The sequence below is a fragment of the Bubalus kerabau genome, chromosome 10, assembly GCF_029407905.1.
Source record: "Bubalus kerabau isolate K-KA32 ecotype Philippines breed swamp buffalo chromosome 10, PCC_UOA_SB_1v2, whole genome shotgun sequence".
NCBI classification, from domain to species: domain Eukaryota; kingdom Metazoa; phylum Chordata; class Mammalia; order Artiodactyla; family Bovidae; genus Bubalus; species Bubalus kerabau.
The window spans coordinates 92,203,290-92,218,764 of record NC_073633.1 but is presented as its reverse complement, the minus strand read 5'-3'; the positions used below and the strand labels follow the sequence as shown (position 1 = coordinate 92,218,764).

Genomic DNA, 15,475 nt, shown 5'->3' with positions numbered 1-15,475 from the left:
TTCACTTTCATCAAGAGGCTTTTGAGTTCCTCTTCACTTTCTGCCATAAGGGTGGTGTCATCTGCATATCTGAGGTTATTGATATTTCTCCCGGCAATCTTGATTCCAGCTTGCGTTTCTCATGATGTACTCTGCATAGAAGTTAAATAAGCAGGGTGACAATATACAGCCTTGACATACTCCTTTTCCTATTTGGAATCCGTCTGTTGTTCCATGTCCAGTTCTAACTGTTGCATCCTGACCTGCATACAGATTTCTCAAAAGACAGGTCAGGTGGTCTGGTATTCCTATCTCTTTCAGAATTTTCCACAGTTTATTGTGATCCACACACTCAAAGGCTTTGGCATAGTCAATAAAACAGAAATAGATGTTTTTCTGGAACTCTCATGCTTTTTCGATGATCCAGCAGATGTTGGCATTTGATCTCTGGTTCCTCTGCCTTTTCTAAAACCAGCTTGAACATCTGGAAGTTCACGGTTCATGTATTGCTGAAGCCTGGCTTGGAGAATTTTGAGCATTACTTTACTAACGTGTGAGATGAATACAATTGTGCGGTAGTTTGAGCATTCTTTGGCATTGTCTTTCTTTGGGATTGGAATGAAAACTGACCTTTTCCAGTCTTGTGGCCACTGCTGAGTTTTCCAAATTTGCTGGCATATTGAATGCAGCACTTTCACAGCATCATCTTTTAGAATTTGAAATAGCTCCACTGGAATTCCATCACCTCCACTAGCTTTGTTCGTAGTGATGCTTTCTAAGGCCCACTTGACTTTGGACTCCAGGATGTCTGACTCTAGGGGACTGATCACACCATCATGATTAGCTGGGTCGTGAAGATCTTTTTTGTACAGTTCTTCTGTGTATTCTTGCCACCTCTTCTTAATATCTTCTGCTTCTGTTAGGTCCATACCATTTCTGTCCTTTATTGAGCCCATCTTTCATGAAATGTTCCCTTGGTATGTCTAATTTTCTTGAAGAGATCTCTAGTCTGTCCCATTCTAGTGTTTTCTTCTATTTCTTTGCAGTGACCACTGAGGAGGGCTTTCTTATCTCTCCTTGCTATTCTTTGGAATTCTGCATTCAAATGGGTATATCTTTCCTTTTCTCCTTTGCTTTTAGCCTCTCTTCTTTTCACAGCTATTTGTAAGGCCTCCTCAGACAGCCATTTTGCTGTTTTACATTTCTTTTTCTTGGGGGTGGTCTTGCTCCCTGTCTCCTGTACAGTGTAATGAACCTCTGTCCATATAGTTCATCAGGCACTCTGTCTATCAGATCTAGTCCCATCAATCTATTTCTCACTTCCACTGTATAATCGTAAGGAATTTGATTTAGGTCACAACTGAAGTCTAGTGCTTCTAGTTGCTCATTAAAATCAGAAACATACTCCAGGCTGTGACCCAGTGAAAACAGTGTCGCGAATCACCGGTCCTTCCCCTCCTCATAGCCACTGCACATTTCACAATTCCTTCTTATTCTATTTTCTTTTCACATCATTCTGTCACTAAAATCTAACTATTAATTACTTTAAAGTCTCAACACTGCCTGTACAAGATTCTTCACTTTCTAATTCACATTAGGCTTTTTACCTACTCCCTTTAAACTATTAGAGATTTGAAAAAGAAAATTCATTACAACCTCACACTCTGGGATGAGGCGGAAGTAAAGCTTGAATTATGGCCCATAATTTTACACAGAGAAGTAGGGCACCACCAGGGAGCAGTGTGTTGCCTGCTTTTAACATGCACTTGAAGTAGTCTATTGCTTCACTTTTTTCCTAGATTTGATTATCAGTAGAGGATTGTCAGGCTTCCCAGGTCATGCTAGTGGTAAAGAACCTGCCTGCCAGTGCAAGAGACGTAAGAGACGTGGATTCGATCCCCTGGAGGAGAGCAAGGCAACGGACTCCAGTATTCTTGCCTGGGGAATCCCATGGACAGAGGAGCCTGGCAGACAGACTACAATGGGGTCGCAAAGAGTCAGACATGACTGAAGTAACTTAGCACAGCACAGCACACAGCACAGAGAGTTGTCACCAATGAAAGAATACGACACTGTGAAGATACAGAAAACTGTAACTTTGGACTTGAATTATAATAATTCCTTTGGAGGATTTTGATGCCATTTTGCATTAAGAAAAAGGAAAAAATATGGCTTCTACTTCCAGTTAAATACCATAGAGATAATCAGCAAGAAGGGCTAAAAGAATCCTATAGTTCTTAACTTCACTGTGTTGTAAGCTAGTCAACATACATATAACGTAAAAGTCAAAATCCCAGTATCCATCAAGCTTGCTGGATGACCTTGATTATATCATTCTTTTAGCCTCAGTTTCCCCCATCTGTAAAATGGGGAGAATGATATGGTTTGGATGAGGGCTTATTGAAAGAACTCATTAATCAGTGCCCAGAAAACATCCTGGCATCAAGAGATGAAAGGTAGTACAGTTAAAAAAGTAAAAGGTAATGTTATGGCATTCTGGTAAAAAGATTTCTAAGACTACAACTCATTGGCAAATTTTACCAATGAAATAAGTTATTTTTAAAGATCGTTTAAAAGTGTATTTACAACTGAACATTCGAGTTTATTTGTCCATGAAATAGGTACATCACAGCTAGCAGCAGACTTAACTTTGCAATACCTGTGACAGAAATCCTTTCTTTAAAGCCAAAGAGGAACACTTTTAGCTAACATTCTTTAGCTCAAAAAACCAATGAACATTCATTCAATAAGCATCAGCATATGGGCATTAGTAAAGACAGGAATGGCAGAGAACTATGGAGTTAATCCTATCCACTGGTTAAAAGCTCCATGACACCCCAAACTGCCATACCTGTTGGGTGAGGAGGCTGATGTGAGTAGATGGAGAATACTGCCTGGCTGCCTGCTTCTCGGCCAGCCGCTGAAGTTCGGCCGTAACCATACTTGGGTTGTATCGTTTGCTGTATGAAGAGCCATCTTCTCCCTCCTTTTGGGTTCTGGCCACTCCTGAATGCTGCTTGTTTGGATGGCATGAACCTGCTAAAGAGAAAAGCTTTCATCCACTTAGGAAAAAAAGATTAGAAAAACTTAGGATGATGACAACCAATAGGTAGTTCATTGAATCCCAGGGATCTTTGACAACAAGAGGAGCAAGGAACTATCTTCAAAAGCTCACAAAAGTAAACGCATACTCTTATTATACCCGAGGATCTCTTCCCATCACCGATTTATTACAGGCATCCATAACTATGTTTTTGCATAATATGAATCCTTCACAAAAAAAGAATTTTCATTGTATGTAGTGGGGAATAATTGATCCTAAAATTAATGAATATAAAAAGTGCAGCCTTGAAAATCGTGATTCTTGCTTTTCTTGTTACGTGACAGTACTTGGCGGTAGTCTGTTGCGCCCACTGTCAAATCATCTACACCGCAGCCCGCCGGGCTCCTCTGTCCAAGGGTTTCTCCAGGCAAGAATACTGGAATGGGCTGCCACGCCCTCCGCCAGGGGAGCTTCCCAACCCAGGGACTGAATCTGCATATCTTACACTGGTAGGTGGGTCTTTACCACCAGCACCACCTGGGAAGCCCCATAATCCTCCTTACAAAGCTCAAAAAGGAAAAGAAGGATAAAAGCAAAACTGAATTTATTTAGAAAAACAGTAATAATCCTATATTATCAAATTTCAATTGATTTCTCTTTCAGATTTCAGTTTCTTCTTTCAACTATAATATCAGAGAAATCTATTGTTTTTGAGCACTGAAATTTTGGCAAAAAGAAATTATTTAATAAAAATTCAAGGTTCATATTTGTTCTATGATAAGTCACACAATCCATTAGAAAAAAATTAAAATGTCTGAAAAGTGGAAACACTAATGTGTTTCCTTTCTGTCTTAGTAGTGCTTATATAACCATGATCATCCTTGTATATACAGTTTGATGATGGTGCTTTATTATATTATTTGACACATATAAAATACTATCTACAATAGATGTACAAGTTATAAAACATATAATGAACTGACTACATAAGTCATATTAACATGCATCAACCCATGGGTTCCTTCTCATTCTTAATCTCCCCTTATCATTCATCCCCTTCTTTTTTTTAAATATAGTTCTATTCTTCATTTCTGTGTGTGTAGGCATACTTAAAATACAGTTAATTTTGCTTGTTTTTGAGCTCTATAAAAATGGTATCTTATTGTAGTAATTTCCTGGGACTTGTTTTTGTTAATACCATACTTCTAATATTTATCCTTTCTCAGTATAGGTGAAATTCATTAACTTTACATGGTGCTTGGTATTCCATTTTGGAAATACACTACAACTTATTTTTCTATTTCCTCATTGATGGTTATTTTGGTTACTGCAAGCTTATTGCTATTGTAAACAGTTCAGTTGTGAACACTCTTGCATACATGTCCTAGGGCATGTGTAGAAGAACTTCTCTTGTGTATGTGGCTAGAAGTTGAGTCAGAGAGTATAAGAATTTAAAAATTCATGTGATAATAACAAATGGTATGTTTTACACTACCACAAACAAAATACAAGCCTTCCTGCTGATCAGTATCCCCTCCAACTCTTAGTATTGTCAAATATCTTAATTCTTCCCTCTTTTAAGAGGGTGGAAGATCTCACTGTAGTTTTCACTTACATCCATCTGATTAATAATGATGTTGAGCCAATTTTTCTTATGGTATACTTTTGGTGGCATTATCCATTTCGTGTAGATTTTCAATTTTATTGGAACACAGTGGTTAACAGTATTCTAATTTTTTTTTCACCCAAGCTAATTTGTATTTTCTGTGTGCTTTTCATTCTTCGTATCATTTATCCATGTCTTCTCTCTTTTCCTGATCAATCTCACCAAAGGTTGCTCCACCACCTTAGGCTTTTCAAAGAATTTTTGGCTTTGATATTTTCTCTACTTTATTTTTAAAATCTTTAATTTTTACTTTTGTCTTTGCTGTTTAATATATCTTTTCTCTTTCTTCTTTATTTAGATTTATAATATTGCTGTTTTTATAACATCTGAGATCATATATTTAGCCTTCCTTTTCAAAAATAAGTATTTTAGGTAGTAAATGTCCCTCCAAATACTGTTTTTCATTGCCCTCCACACATTTAAATATGGAAGTTTCTTCATTATCTTTCAGCTCTAAAACTTTTACATTTATTTCCATTATGATATCTTCAAACCCTCTTTCTTTGCTGACTTATAAAATTTCTTTATCTATTAGTAATAGAAATCATTGGAAATCTCCCACTAACATAGTGGATTTACAGATTCCTCATGCAGGTATATCAATTTTTGTTTTACTTATTTGGAGGTTATTTTGTTAGGTGCAGTTAGAACTATTCTCTTTCTGCTGAACCAGACTTTCTGTTTTATGTAATTACTCTCTGTATCTGTGAAGAAAATTTTATCTCTTAAAGTCTAATATAAGTTAATATATGCTAAGTCAGGGCTTCCCTTGTGGCTCAGCTGGTAAAGAATCCAGCTGCAATGCAGGAGACCTGGGTTCGATCCCTGGGTTGGGAAGATCCCCTGGAGAAGGGAAAGGCTACCCACTCCAGTATTCTGGTCTGGAGAATTCCATGGACTGTATAGTTCATGGGGTTGCAAAGAGTCAGACAGGACTGAGCAACGGTCACTTTAATGCTAAGTAAACTTAGCATATATTAATATATCTATACCACTTTTTTCTGGTTGGTATTCTAAGAATTATTATCATGAATGAGTACAGAATTTTATCAAATTCTTTTTCTCCATCTACTGAAATGATGAATACAATTTGGGAATGAGGTTAAGATATTATTTAAGCTTAGACTTTTTGGCATTTCTTTCTTCATCCTTTTACTTTCAACCATTTGATGTCCTTATTTTTACAAGTGTCTTTCTTTGCTAAACAACATATAGTTGGATTAAAAAAAAATCAATCTGACACTAACAAGTTCAGTCCGTTTATATTCATTTGATTCTTCATATATTAGGACTTGGTTTACCATCTTCAAGCTTCCATTTCTTGCATTTTCTTTTTTTTATTTTTATTTTATTTTATTTTATTTTTAAACTTTACAAAATTGTACCAGTTTTGCCAAACATAAAAATGAATCCACCACAGGCATACATGTGTTCCCCATCCTGAACCCTCCTCCCTCCTCCCTCCCCATACCATCCCTCTGGGTCATCCCAGTGCACTAGCCCCAAGCATCCAGTAGCGTGCATCGAATCTGGACTAGCAACTCGTTTCATACATGATATTATACATGTTTCAATGCCATTCTCCCAAATCTTCCTACCCTCTCCCTCTCCCACAGAGTCCATAAGACTGTTCTATACATCAGTGTCTCTTTTGCTGTCTCGTACACAGGGTTATTGTTACCATCTTTCTAAATTCCATATATATGCGTTAGTATACTGTATTGGTGTTTTTCTTTCTGGCTTACTTCACTCTGTATAATAGGCTCCAGTTTCATCCACCTCATTAGAACGGATTCAAATGTATTCTTTTTAATGGCTGAGTAATACTCCATTGTGTATATGTACCATAGCTTTCTTATCCATTCATCTGCTGATGGACATCTAGGTTGCTTCCATGTCCTGGCTATTATAAACAGTGCTGCGATGAACATTGGGGTACACGTGTCTCTTTCCCTTCTGGTTTCCTCAGTGTGTATGCCCAGCAGTGGGATTGCTGGATCATAAGGCAGTTCTATTTCCAGTTTTTTAAGGAATCTCCACACTGTTCTCAATAGTGGCTGTACTAGTTTGCATTCCCACCAACAGTGTAAGAGGGTTCCCTTTTCTCCACATCCTCTCCAGCATTTATTACTTGTAGACTTTTGGATCGCAGCCATTCTGACTGGTGTGAAATGGTACCTCATAGTGGTTTTGATTTGCATTTCTCTGATAATGAGTGATGTTGAGCATCTTTTCATGTGTTTGTTAGCCATCTGTATGTCTTCTTTGGAGAAATGTCTGTTTAGTTCTTTGGCCCATTTTTGATTGGGTCATTTATTTTTCTGGAGTTGAGCTGTAGGAGTTGCTTGTATATTCTTGAGATTAGTTGTTTGTCAGTTGCTTCATTTGCTATTATTTTCTCCCATTCTGAAGGCTGTCTTTTCACCTTGCTAATAGTTTTCTTTGATGTGCAGAAGCTTTTAAGGTTAATTAGGTCCCATTTGTTTATTTTTGCTTTTATTTCCAATATTCTGGGAGGTGGGTCATAGAGGATCCTGCTGTGATGTATGTCAGAGAGTGTTTTGCCTATGTTCTCCTCTAGGAGTTTTATAGTTTCTGGTCTTAGGTTTAGATCTTTAATCCATTTTGAGTTTATTTTTGTGTATGGTGTTAGAAAATGTTCTAGTTTCATTCTTTTACAAGTGGTTGACCAGATTTCCCAGCACCACTTGTTAAAGAGATTGTCTTTAATCCATTGTATATTCTTGCCTCCTTTGTCAAAGATAAGGTGTCCATATGTGCATGGATTTATCTCTGGGCTTTCTGTTTTGTTCCATTGATCTATATTTCTGTCTTTGTGCCAGTACCATACTGTCTTGATAACTCTGGCTTTGTAGTAGAGCCTGAAGTCAGGTAGGTTGATTCCTCCAGTTCCATTCTTCTTTCTCAAGATAGCTTTGGCTATTCGAGGTTTTTTGTATTTCCATACAAATTGTGAAATTATTTGTTCTAGCCCTGTGAGGAATACTGTTGGTAGCTTGATAGATATTGCGTTGAATCTATAAATTGCTTTAGGTAGTACACTCATTTTCACTATATTGATTCTTCCAATCCATGAACATGGTATATTTCACCATCTATTAGTGTCCTCTTTGATTTCTTTCACCAGTGTTTTATCGTTTTCTATAACATATTCTAAGCTTTGTGTTTTCTGTGCTTCTATGTCTATAGGTGTTTCCCCAGGCCCAATTCTTTCTCTTTCCAAATGTTTAAGTTTTCATATTTTAATTTTTTCAGTGGTGACCCCTGAAACATGATACAGCATATATATCATGAAAAAGTCTAAATAATATCTTAACCTCATTCAAAACTATTCAATCACCACAGAAAATTTTGACTCCAGTCACCTATAGGCTATTATTGTAGTCAACTATATATTATTATCTATATATTATTGTCCACTACTGTTTAAGCCATTCAGAGGATGGTTTCTGACCACAGTGGAAATAAGTTAAAAGGCAATTACAAAAAAACAGAAAATGCCAACTATGTGAAATTAAACAATAAAAACAATCCATGGGTCAAGAAAAATCACAATGGAAATTAGGCAATATTTTCAAACTGACTAGCTTCTTCCGTTCCTTACCATTCTCTGGGAAATGTATGAAAAAGAAAGGTTTAAAAAAGAAGTTCTGCACATTTGAATCAGTTCTAATGAGGTGGATGAAACTGGAGCCTATTATACAGAGTGAAGTAAGCCAGAAAGAAAAACACCAATACAGTATACTAACGCATATATATGGAATTTAGAAAGATGGTAACAATAACCCTGTGTACGAGACAGCAAAAGAGACACTGATGTATAGAACAGTCTTATGGACTCTGTTGAAGAGGGAGAGGGTGGGAAGATTTGGGAGAATGGGATTGAAACATGTGTAATATCATGTATGAAATGAGTTGCCAGTCCAGATTCGATGCATGCTACTGGATGCTTGAGGCTGGTGCACTGGGACGACCCAGAGGGATGGCATGGGGAGGGAGGAGGGAGGAGGGAGGAGGGAGGAGGGTTCAGGATGGGGAGCACATGTATACCTGCGGTGGATTTGTTTTGATGTTTGGCAAAACTAATACAGTGTTTGAGGTTTAAAAATAAAATAAAATTAAAAAAAAAAAAAAAAAGAAGTTCTGATGATAACACAAGGTATTGGAGGCATTGACCTTACTGAATTTCTTTCACACGGGAGAAAATCAGAACATAATTGATTATTATTATATTGATTTTAGAAGATTAAACCATAAGAATAATCACTCAGAATTAGCAGAAATACACATATTTGTACATATTTATATTTATGACATTAAAATAGACCATTTAGTATCTCTGATTCAAATTTCATATTATAATATCCATTTCATTTGAAATCGGATACCAATTAAATATATGCTGGCTATTTATTCAGGACATGGAAGCAACTTAAATCTCTACCAACAGAGGAATGGATAAAGAAGATGTGGTACAAATATACAATGGAATATTACTCAGGCATAAAGAAGAACAAAATTGGGTCATTTGTAGAGATGTGGATGGACCTAGAGATTGTCATACAGAGTGAAGTTAAGTCAGAAAGAGAAAAACAAATATATATCATATATTAACACATATATGTGGAATCTAGAAAAATGGTATGGATGATCTTATTTGAAAAACAGAAACAGGGAAACAGATGTAGAGAAGAAATGTTTGGACATCAAAGTGGGGAAGACGGGATGGGATAAATTGGGAGATTGGGATTGACATATATACACTACTATGTATAAAACAGATAACTAACTAGAACCTAGTGTATAGCACAGGGAACTCTACCTAATGCTCTCTGATGACCTACATTAGAAGGGAATCTTTTTAAAAAAGAGTGGATATATGTATATATATGACTGATTCACTTTGCTGCACAGCAGAAACTAATACAACATTGTAAAGCAACTATACTCCAATAAAAATTAAATAAAGGAAAATAGAAATATATATTGGCTATTTCTAATGCCACAGTAATGAAGACAACGTGGTACTGGCATAAGTACAAATACATAGATCAGTGGAGCAGAACTGAGATTCCAGAAGTAAACGCTTACATTTGAGATTAAATGATTTTTCACAAAAGTGCCATGACAATTCAACAGGGAAATAATACTCTTTCAACAAATAGTGCTGGGACAACTAAATATTCACATGCAAAAGAATGATGTTAAGACCTTTATGCCACACCATATAAAAAATTCTATCAAAATGGACAAAAGACCTAAACTATAAAACTCTTAGAAAAAACAGACATCTTTGCGACCTTGGGTTAGGCAATAGTTTTTCAGATATGATATCAAATGCACAAGCAACAAAAGAGAAAATAAATTAGATTTCATCAAGATTAAAAACTTTTGTGCATCAAGAAAATGAAATGACAAGCAACAGAATGAGAGAAAATACTTCTAAATCAAGCATCTGGCAAGGGACTTATACCCAGAATATATAAAGAACACTTACAACTCAACAACAAAAAGACAGATATCACAATTATCCCTTGACCACACTGTAAGCTCCCAGTAAATAGAAGCCCTATTTTATTCATCTCTTTATCTTCAGTACCTAAAAGAAAGCACTGCATTTTCTTATCAGTAAATGAATGTCACTGGACCAAATGCAAGACTTTTCCTTAGTCACAGCCTGCATCCCTTTATCTTTCAAAAGAAAAAGCAAAGGGAAGAGATGACATTCTGTTTTTATTGGGGCTGGGGAGGAGCTGACATTGTGGACTCCCTTTCATTTTCTCACTCACCTGCCTTTGCTGAAGAGGGACGAGACAGTTTCTGGCTATAGATGTGTGCAGCACTTTGGAAAGAGGAAAAGGGGCCAATGGTGTAACTGCCTGATCGACAGCGTGGCAGGCCAGCGGGGCTTGGTACGTTCTGTGTCCCAGGATGCATGGAGAGAGAAGCACTGTCAGGGACTGTGCTCAGTAAAACTGCTGGCTGGTGAGGCATGCTGGGGATAGCTGGAGGGATCTGAGATAGAGAATGGTGGCCTGGCCTTGGTGAGAGGTCAGGGGTGGTAACAATAGATGACAAGTGGGTGTTGGGAATTTTCTGCAGAAGGGTAGCAGCAGGACCAGAGAAAGAAGTAGAAGAATTGGTATAGATTAATTTAGCCTCTTTTTCTGCTGAAGTGGTAAATCCTATTAAAATAAAAACAAACAAACAAAAACAGATCATGTTAGGAAAAGCTAACACATAGTCTCTATATGTAAACATGAACATTTTTAAACATCAAACTAACCTTAGCATGAAACAGATACCATGAAAAATACAAATTTTAATGAACAGTCATCATGAACTTAATGAATTTTGTCCACTGAGACAATCTGGCATTAGAAATAGTTCATTTCTAGTCCTTGTTAAAAGCTGGTGTTGCGACTACCTCCATCAACCAGAACGGATGTTTTATAAACGTCAGGGCATCAGGACAAAGTTTCTGGTAATGAGAGCTAACTCCTCTCCCTCTGATTTTCACCCTTCTAGAAACAAGTGCTCAGAATTTTAAACATTAAGAAAGTAAAAAATTCCTTGGAAAGATGTTAATAGGTTATTGGTAGATAAAAGGAAATTCTAACAGAGAAGGAAAAACAAAGAAAATGAGCTTTCTGGAGTAACGCTGCATGCCCTAAAATCATTTAATATCTGATGAGTTTTTTTTTTATTAAGAGATTTATCTGAGAGTAACAAATCTATGCAGGTTTGAAGTCACTCACGAGATAATTTATCAGAGTGAATTTCTGTTGTCTGTTGCTGTTTGGGCTGCTTTATTTTCACTTCTTCCATCGTTTCAGGATGATCTGAAATAAATAAATACTGAGCTGAGGTTCTATCACTAATCAAACACTAGAGCACCACTCTACACATAATTTTGTTTCCAGAATATAACGCAACTAGTAATCAGTGCCAATAACTATTGCATTTCTCACTGCACTTTTCCAAGGATGGCCATGTCCATATCCCTGTTGAGTGGGACACCAAGCAAATGATTCCAAACTAGACCAGCTAGCCCAAAGCCCAGCTCCAGCTGACCAAACCAGGGAAAGATATGGAAAGCCAGGGCAGTGATCCATGAACTGCCGACAAACTAGGACCTGCCTGGGAAAGACAGTGAGGGCGGTAAAGGGGCTCCCCCAGGTGGCGCTAGTGGGAAAGAACCCGCCTGCTAACGCGGGCCATGTAAGAGACATGGGTCTGGAAGATTTCCTGGACGAGGGCACGGCAATCCACTCCAGTATTCTTGCCTGGAGAATCCCATGGACAGAGGAGCCTGGCGGATTATGGTCCATAGGGTCATAAAGAGTCAGACACAACTGAAACGAGTTAGCACGAATGCCAGGGCAGTAAGATGCCTCTGTCAAGAATTCAAATTTGGAGAACTAAGAGACCAAACTGCTTGGTGGTACACACTGGAGCAAAGAAGTCACAACACATATGGCAGGGAACTGCCAAGAGATGAAAATAACAGCCCCAGTATTTGTTGGCATGATATCCGAATATCACAACAGCTCTGTATCTTAATCTCAGTTTTCCTTGAATAAGTTGAGTGAATGTGCTTATTAATCAGCATATTCAACAAGAAAATCATTCTAGTAACATAAATTTCCACTGTAATAAATCAGGTTTTCTTTTCCTACTACAGAATTTTTAAACAGAACAGCCAGAGCTAATCATATACTTAGAGAAACAGTCCCAAAATCTTTTCTCAGGGCCAAGTTCATACAAACACTTAAGAAAGGCCATTTTACAGATCATCTTTCAGAATGAAAGAATAAGGACATATGAATTCTCTTCTTTCCACCACTATCAGCAGTGGTAATACTGTCACACACTTGTCGGCTCATGTTTGAAACAAGAACAAATACTATCAAATGTCATAATGTTGTTCCCTTGATTGAGGCCTTCCTACTGCCTGTCCAGTTAATCTTGATTGGAATCGCTAGGTATAAATGTTACAGTAAGTCTCCTACAGACAAACCTTCAAGTTGCAAACTTTCAAAGATGCGAACATGCCCCTGTATGCCAGCTGCTGTACAGTTGTTTAGTTGCTAAGTCATGGCCAACTCTTTCGAGACCCCATGGACTGTGGTCCGCCAGGCTCCTCTGTCCATGAGATTTCCCTGGCAAGAGTGCTGGAGTGGTTTGCCATTTCCTATTCCAGGGGATCTTCCCGACCCAGAGATCCAACCTGCATTTCCTGCATTGTCAAGCGGATTCTTTACCACTGAGTCACCAAGGAAGCCCTGTTGTACAGTACTATACTTTTTCAAGGTACTGAACTATAAGATTAAAAATGCTTTATTTTTTGTGTTTGTTTTCTATGTGTTATTTGTGTGAAAAGTATTATAAACCTATTATGGTACTTAGTTGGGAACCTAGGCTAACTTTGTTGGACTTACAAATAAAATTGGACTTATGAACACACTCTCAGAATGGAATTCATTCGTTATGTAGGGGACTTACTGTATTACATAAAGGTAGTCCTTAACACATGAACCCCAGAATCTCTGAGGATCCACCTGTACAAACAGGTGCTGCTGGTACCTGTTGTCAGAGCTTCCCCAACAGTGCCAGGGGAGAAGTTGCTATCTGAATGCCAAGCTGGGGCCTCACCTCCCTAGGTTAGTACACAGTTCCCCTTCCATTACAAACACTCCTCAGTCCCCCTTCCCTAACACTGTCATAGGATCTTTTCAGAGATTCTATCAACCTTCTTCCTGAATTTACTCATACGACTTCATCCAGCAGACAATAAATATTATAAAGTCAAGAACTGTGACGGCCCTGGTTCCTGCGCTCTCTAGCAACTGCTATTATCATAACGTCTGACACTTAATAGGTGTCTATTTAAAAATATGTAAAAGGAATGAATGAAAAGATGAATAAACTAGCTTTAGAACTTAGATTTAGGAAAGCTCAAAGAAGAAGGTGGACTCAGAAGGATGTTTGCTAATATAATACTTCAATTATGCAGTGAGCTAGACAGGCTTTTAGACTAGCCCCTGCAGCTAATCAGTTTTGAAAACATTAACACTGCTTCCTCAGGAAAACGTACCCTACATTTTAGATGACCAATTGTCTTGGCTTTTTCCACATTACGCTATGATCACCTTAAGAGTAGCGAAGAAGTCTACATCTCTGAGTCTAGTGGTTAGCATACTACAAAATTAGTATATTGATTATCTGTGTCTTATGCTCCCATCTAGATTTTAAATGCATCTTATACTTGAAGCACAAGCTTTGTTTATTATAACTGAGTGTTGCTGCTATTTTTTTTTTTTTTTTTTTTGATCATATGACATGGGCTGGATAGTTTGGTCCACGTCAGTTTCAAAATCCCCAATCCTGGAGTTCCCCAGCAGTAAGAAACTTTTGAAATGTTGTGGGAACACTGGGTTATCACAATGACTGAAGGAAGACAGCAGCATTTAGGGCTTGTGACTAAGGATATGAGACATCCCACCAGGTATGTGGGAATAATCCCGCACAACAAAGAATTCTCATACCCCAAATGCAAATGGTGATAAGCTGGAGGAAGCAAAAAAAACTTAAGGACAGTGAGAAGTAATCATCAGGAGCAGCAGCAGAACGGAGATTAAGAGCACAAGCTCTGAGTCAGAAAGACTAAAGTTTGGATTCCTGCTCCACTGGACAGTGCTGGGCGCCCCTGAGCAAGTCACTCCAGCTCTGTTTCCTCATCTGTAGAGAAGTTTTATAATAGCACCTACTCCATAAAAAAATAAGATCATGTCCAATAGACAGTAACATGAGTTCTCACAAAATGTTAGCTGTTATTAGTTTGTCTTGAATGCTCTACTGTTAATTTTCATAGGAAAAAAAAAAGTTTGAACATAATCCTCTTCCACTTTTAGGACAAAAATACAAGGCTTCCTCACTCTCCCACCCCCACAACTACAAAATTCCACCACCTTGGAGTCTATTAGTGCTTAGGCAACATATTATTTTTGGTTCTCCTCTGCACATCTCACTTTTTCACTTGTTCTTCTTATTTTTCATTAATTAACCAACATACTTACCACCCTTTGCCCCGCTATCAGAAAAACTGTTGCTGTTTTTGGAACTTTTTGAGTGCGTCCCCAGGAAGACACTCGCAGACTTGTTTTTTTGGGTATAAAAAGTCAACACCTCCTCCAGTTCAGCCTCACTGAAATGGGGAGAAAAAGGATGGTCAGAACAGGAAGCTCTTCTGGAAAATCTTTCCACCAGACTTTATTATGGAAATGGAGTAAGCTGAAGAAGGGGGAAATGAAAAGCACAAGCTGAAAACTCCCTATTAATAGGTAGTTAAAAAGGAAAATAAATGAAGTAGTCCGAAAATTTTAAAGCACAACAAGGTTTAATTTATTCCACAGTGAATTTTCTAGATCTGCACTGTCCAATGTGGTAGCCACTAGTCATATGTGACTATTTATATTTAAATGAATTAAAATTAAAGATCCATTTCCTTGGTTACATAGCCACATTTCAAGTAGTCAGTAGCTACAATACAGAAAGTTCTACGTTCTAAATCAGGGGTCAACCAGGAACCGACTGTGGGCCACAACTGATCAGCAGTCTGTTCCTGCATGGCTCCCAGCTAAGAATGGTTTATACATTTTTAAAGAAGAATATGCTATAAAGACCACACGGAGTTCACTAAGTCTGAAATATTTATTATGTGGACCTTGACAGTTTGTCCACCTACCACTTCTAGACAATTGGAG

At 37.7% G+C, this 15,475-nt stretch overlaps 1 protein-coding gene across 5 annotated transcripts in view; it reads right to left on the bottom strand.

Moving 5' to 3' along the window:
- TTLL5 (tubulin tyrosine ligase like 5) overlaps nucleotides 1-15,475 on the bottom strand; it is a 316,639-nt gene that overhangs the window by 183,770 nt on the left and 117,394 nt on the right. For 3 of the 5 annotated variants that reach the window (XM_055538712.1, XM_055538711.1, XM_055538708.1), the window contains 4 exons: nucleotides 14,789-14,916; nucleotides 11,468-11,551; nucleotides 10,499-10,894; nucleotides 2,831-3,018 (listed from right to left, as the gene is read on the bottom strand). In XM_055538712.1, the coding sequence (XP_055394687.1) occupies nucleotides 2,831-3,018; nucleotides 10,499-10,894; nucleotides 11,468-11,551; nucleotides 14,789-14,916 (796 nt within the window). The remainder of the gene's footprint in view (nucleotides 1-2,830; nucleotides 3,019-10,498; nucleotides 10,895-11,467; nucleotides 11,552-14,788; nucleotides 14,917-15,475) is intronic. The other 2 variants (XM_055538709.1, XM_055538713.1) reach the window with 1 other exon arrangement.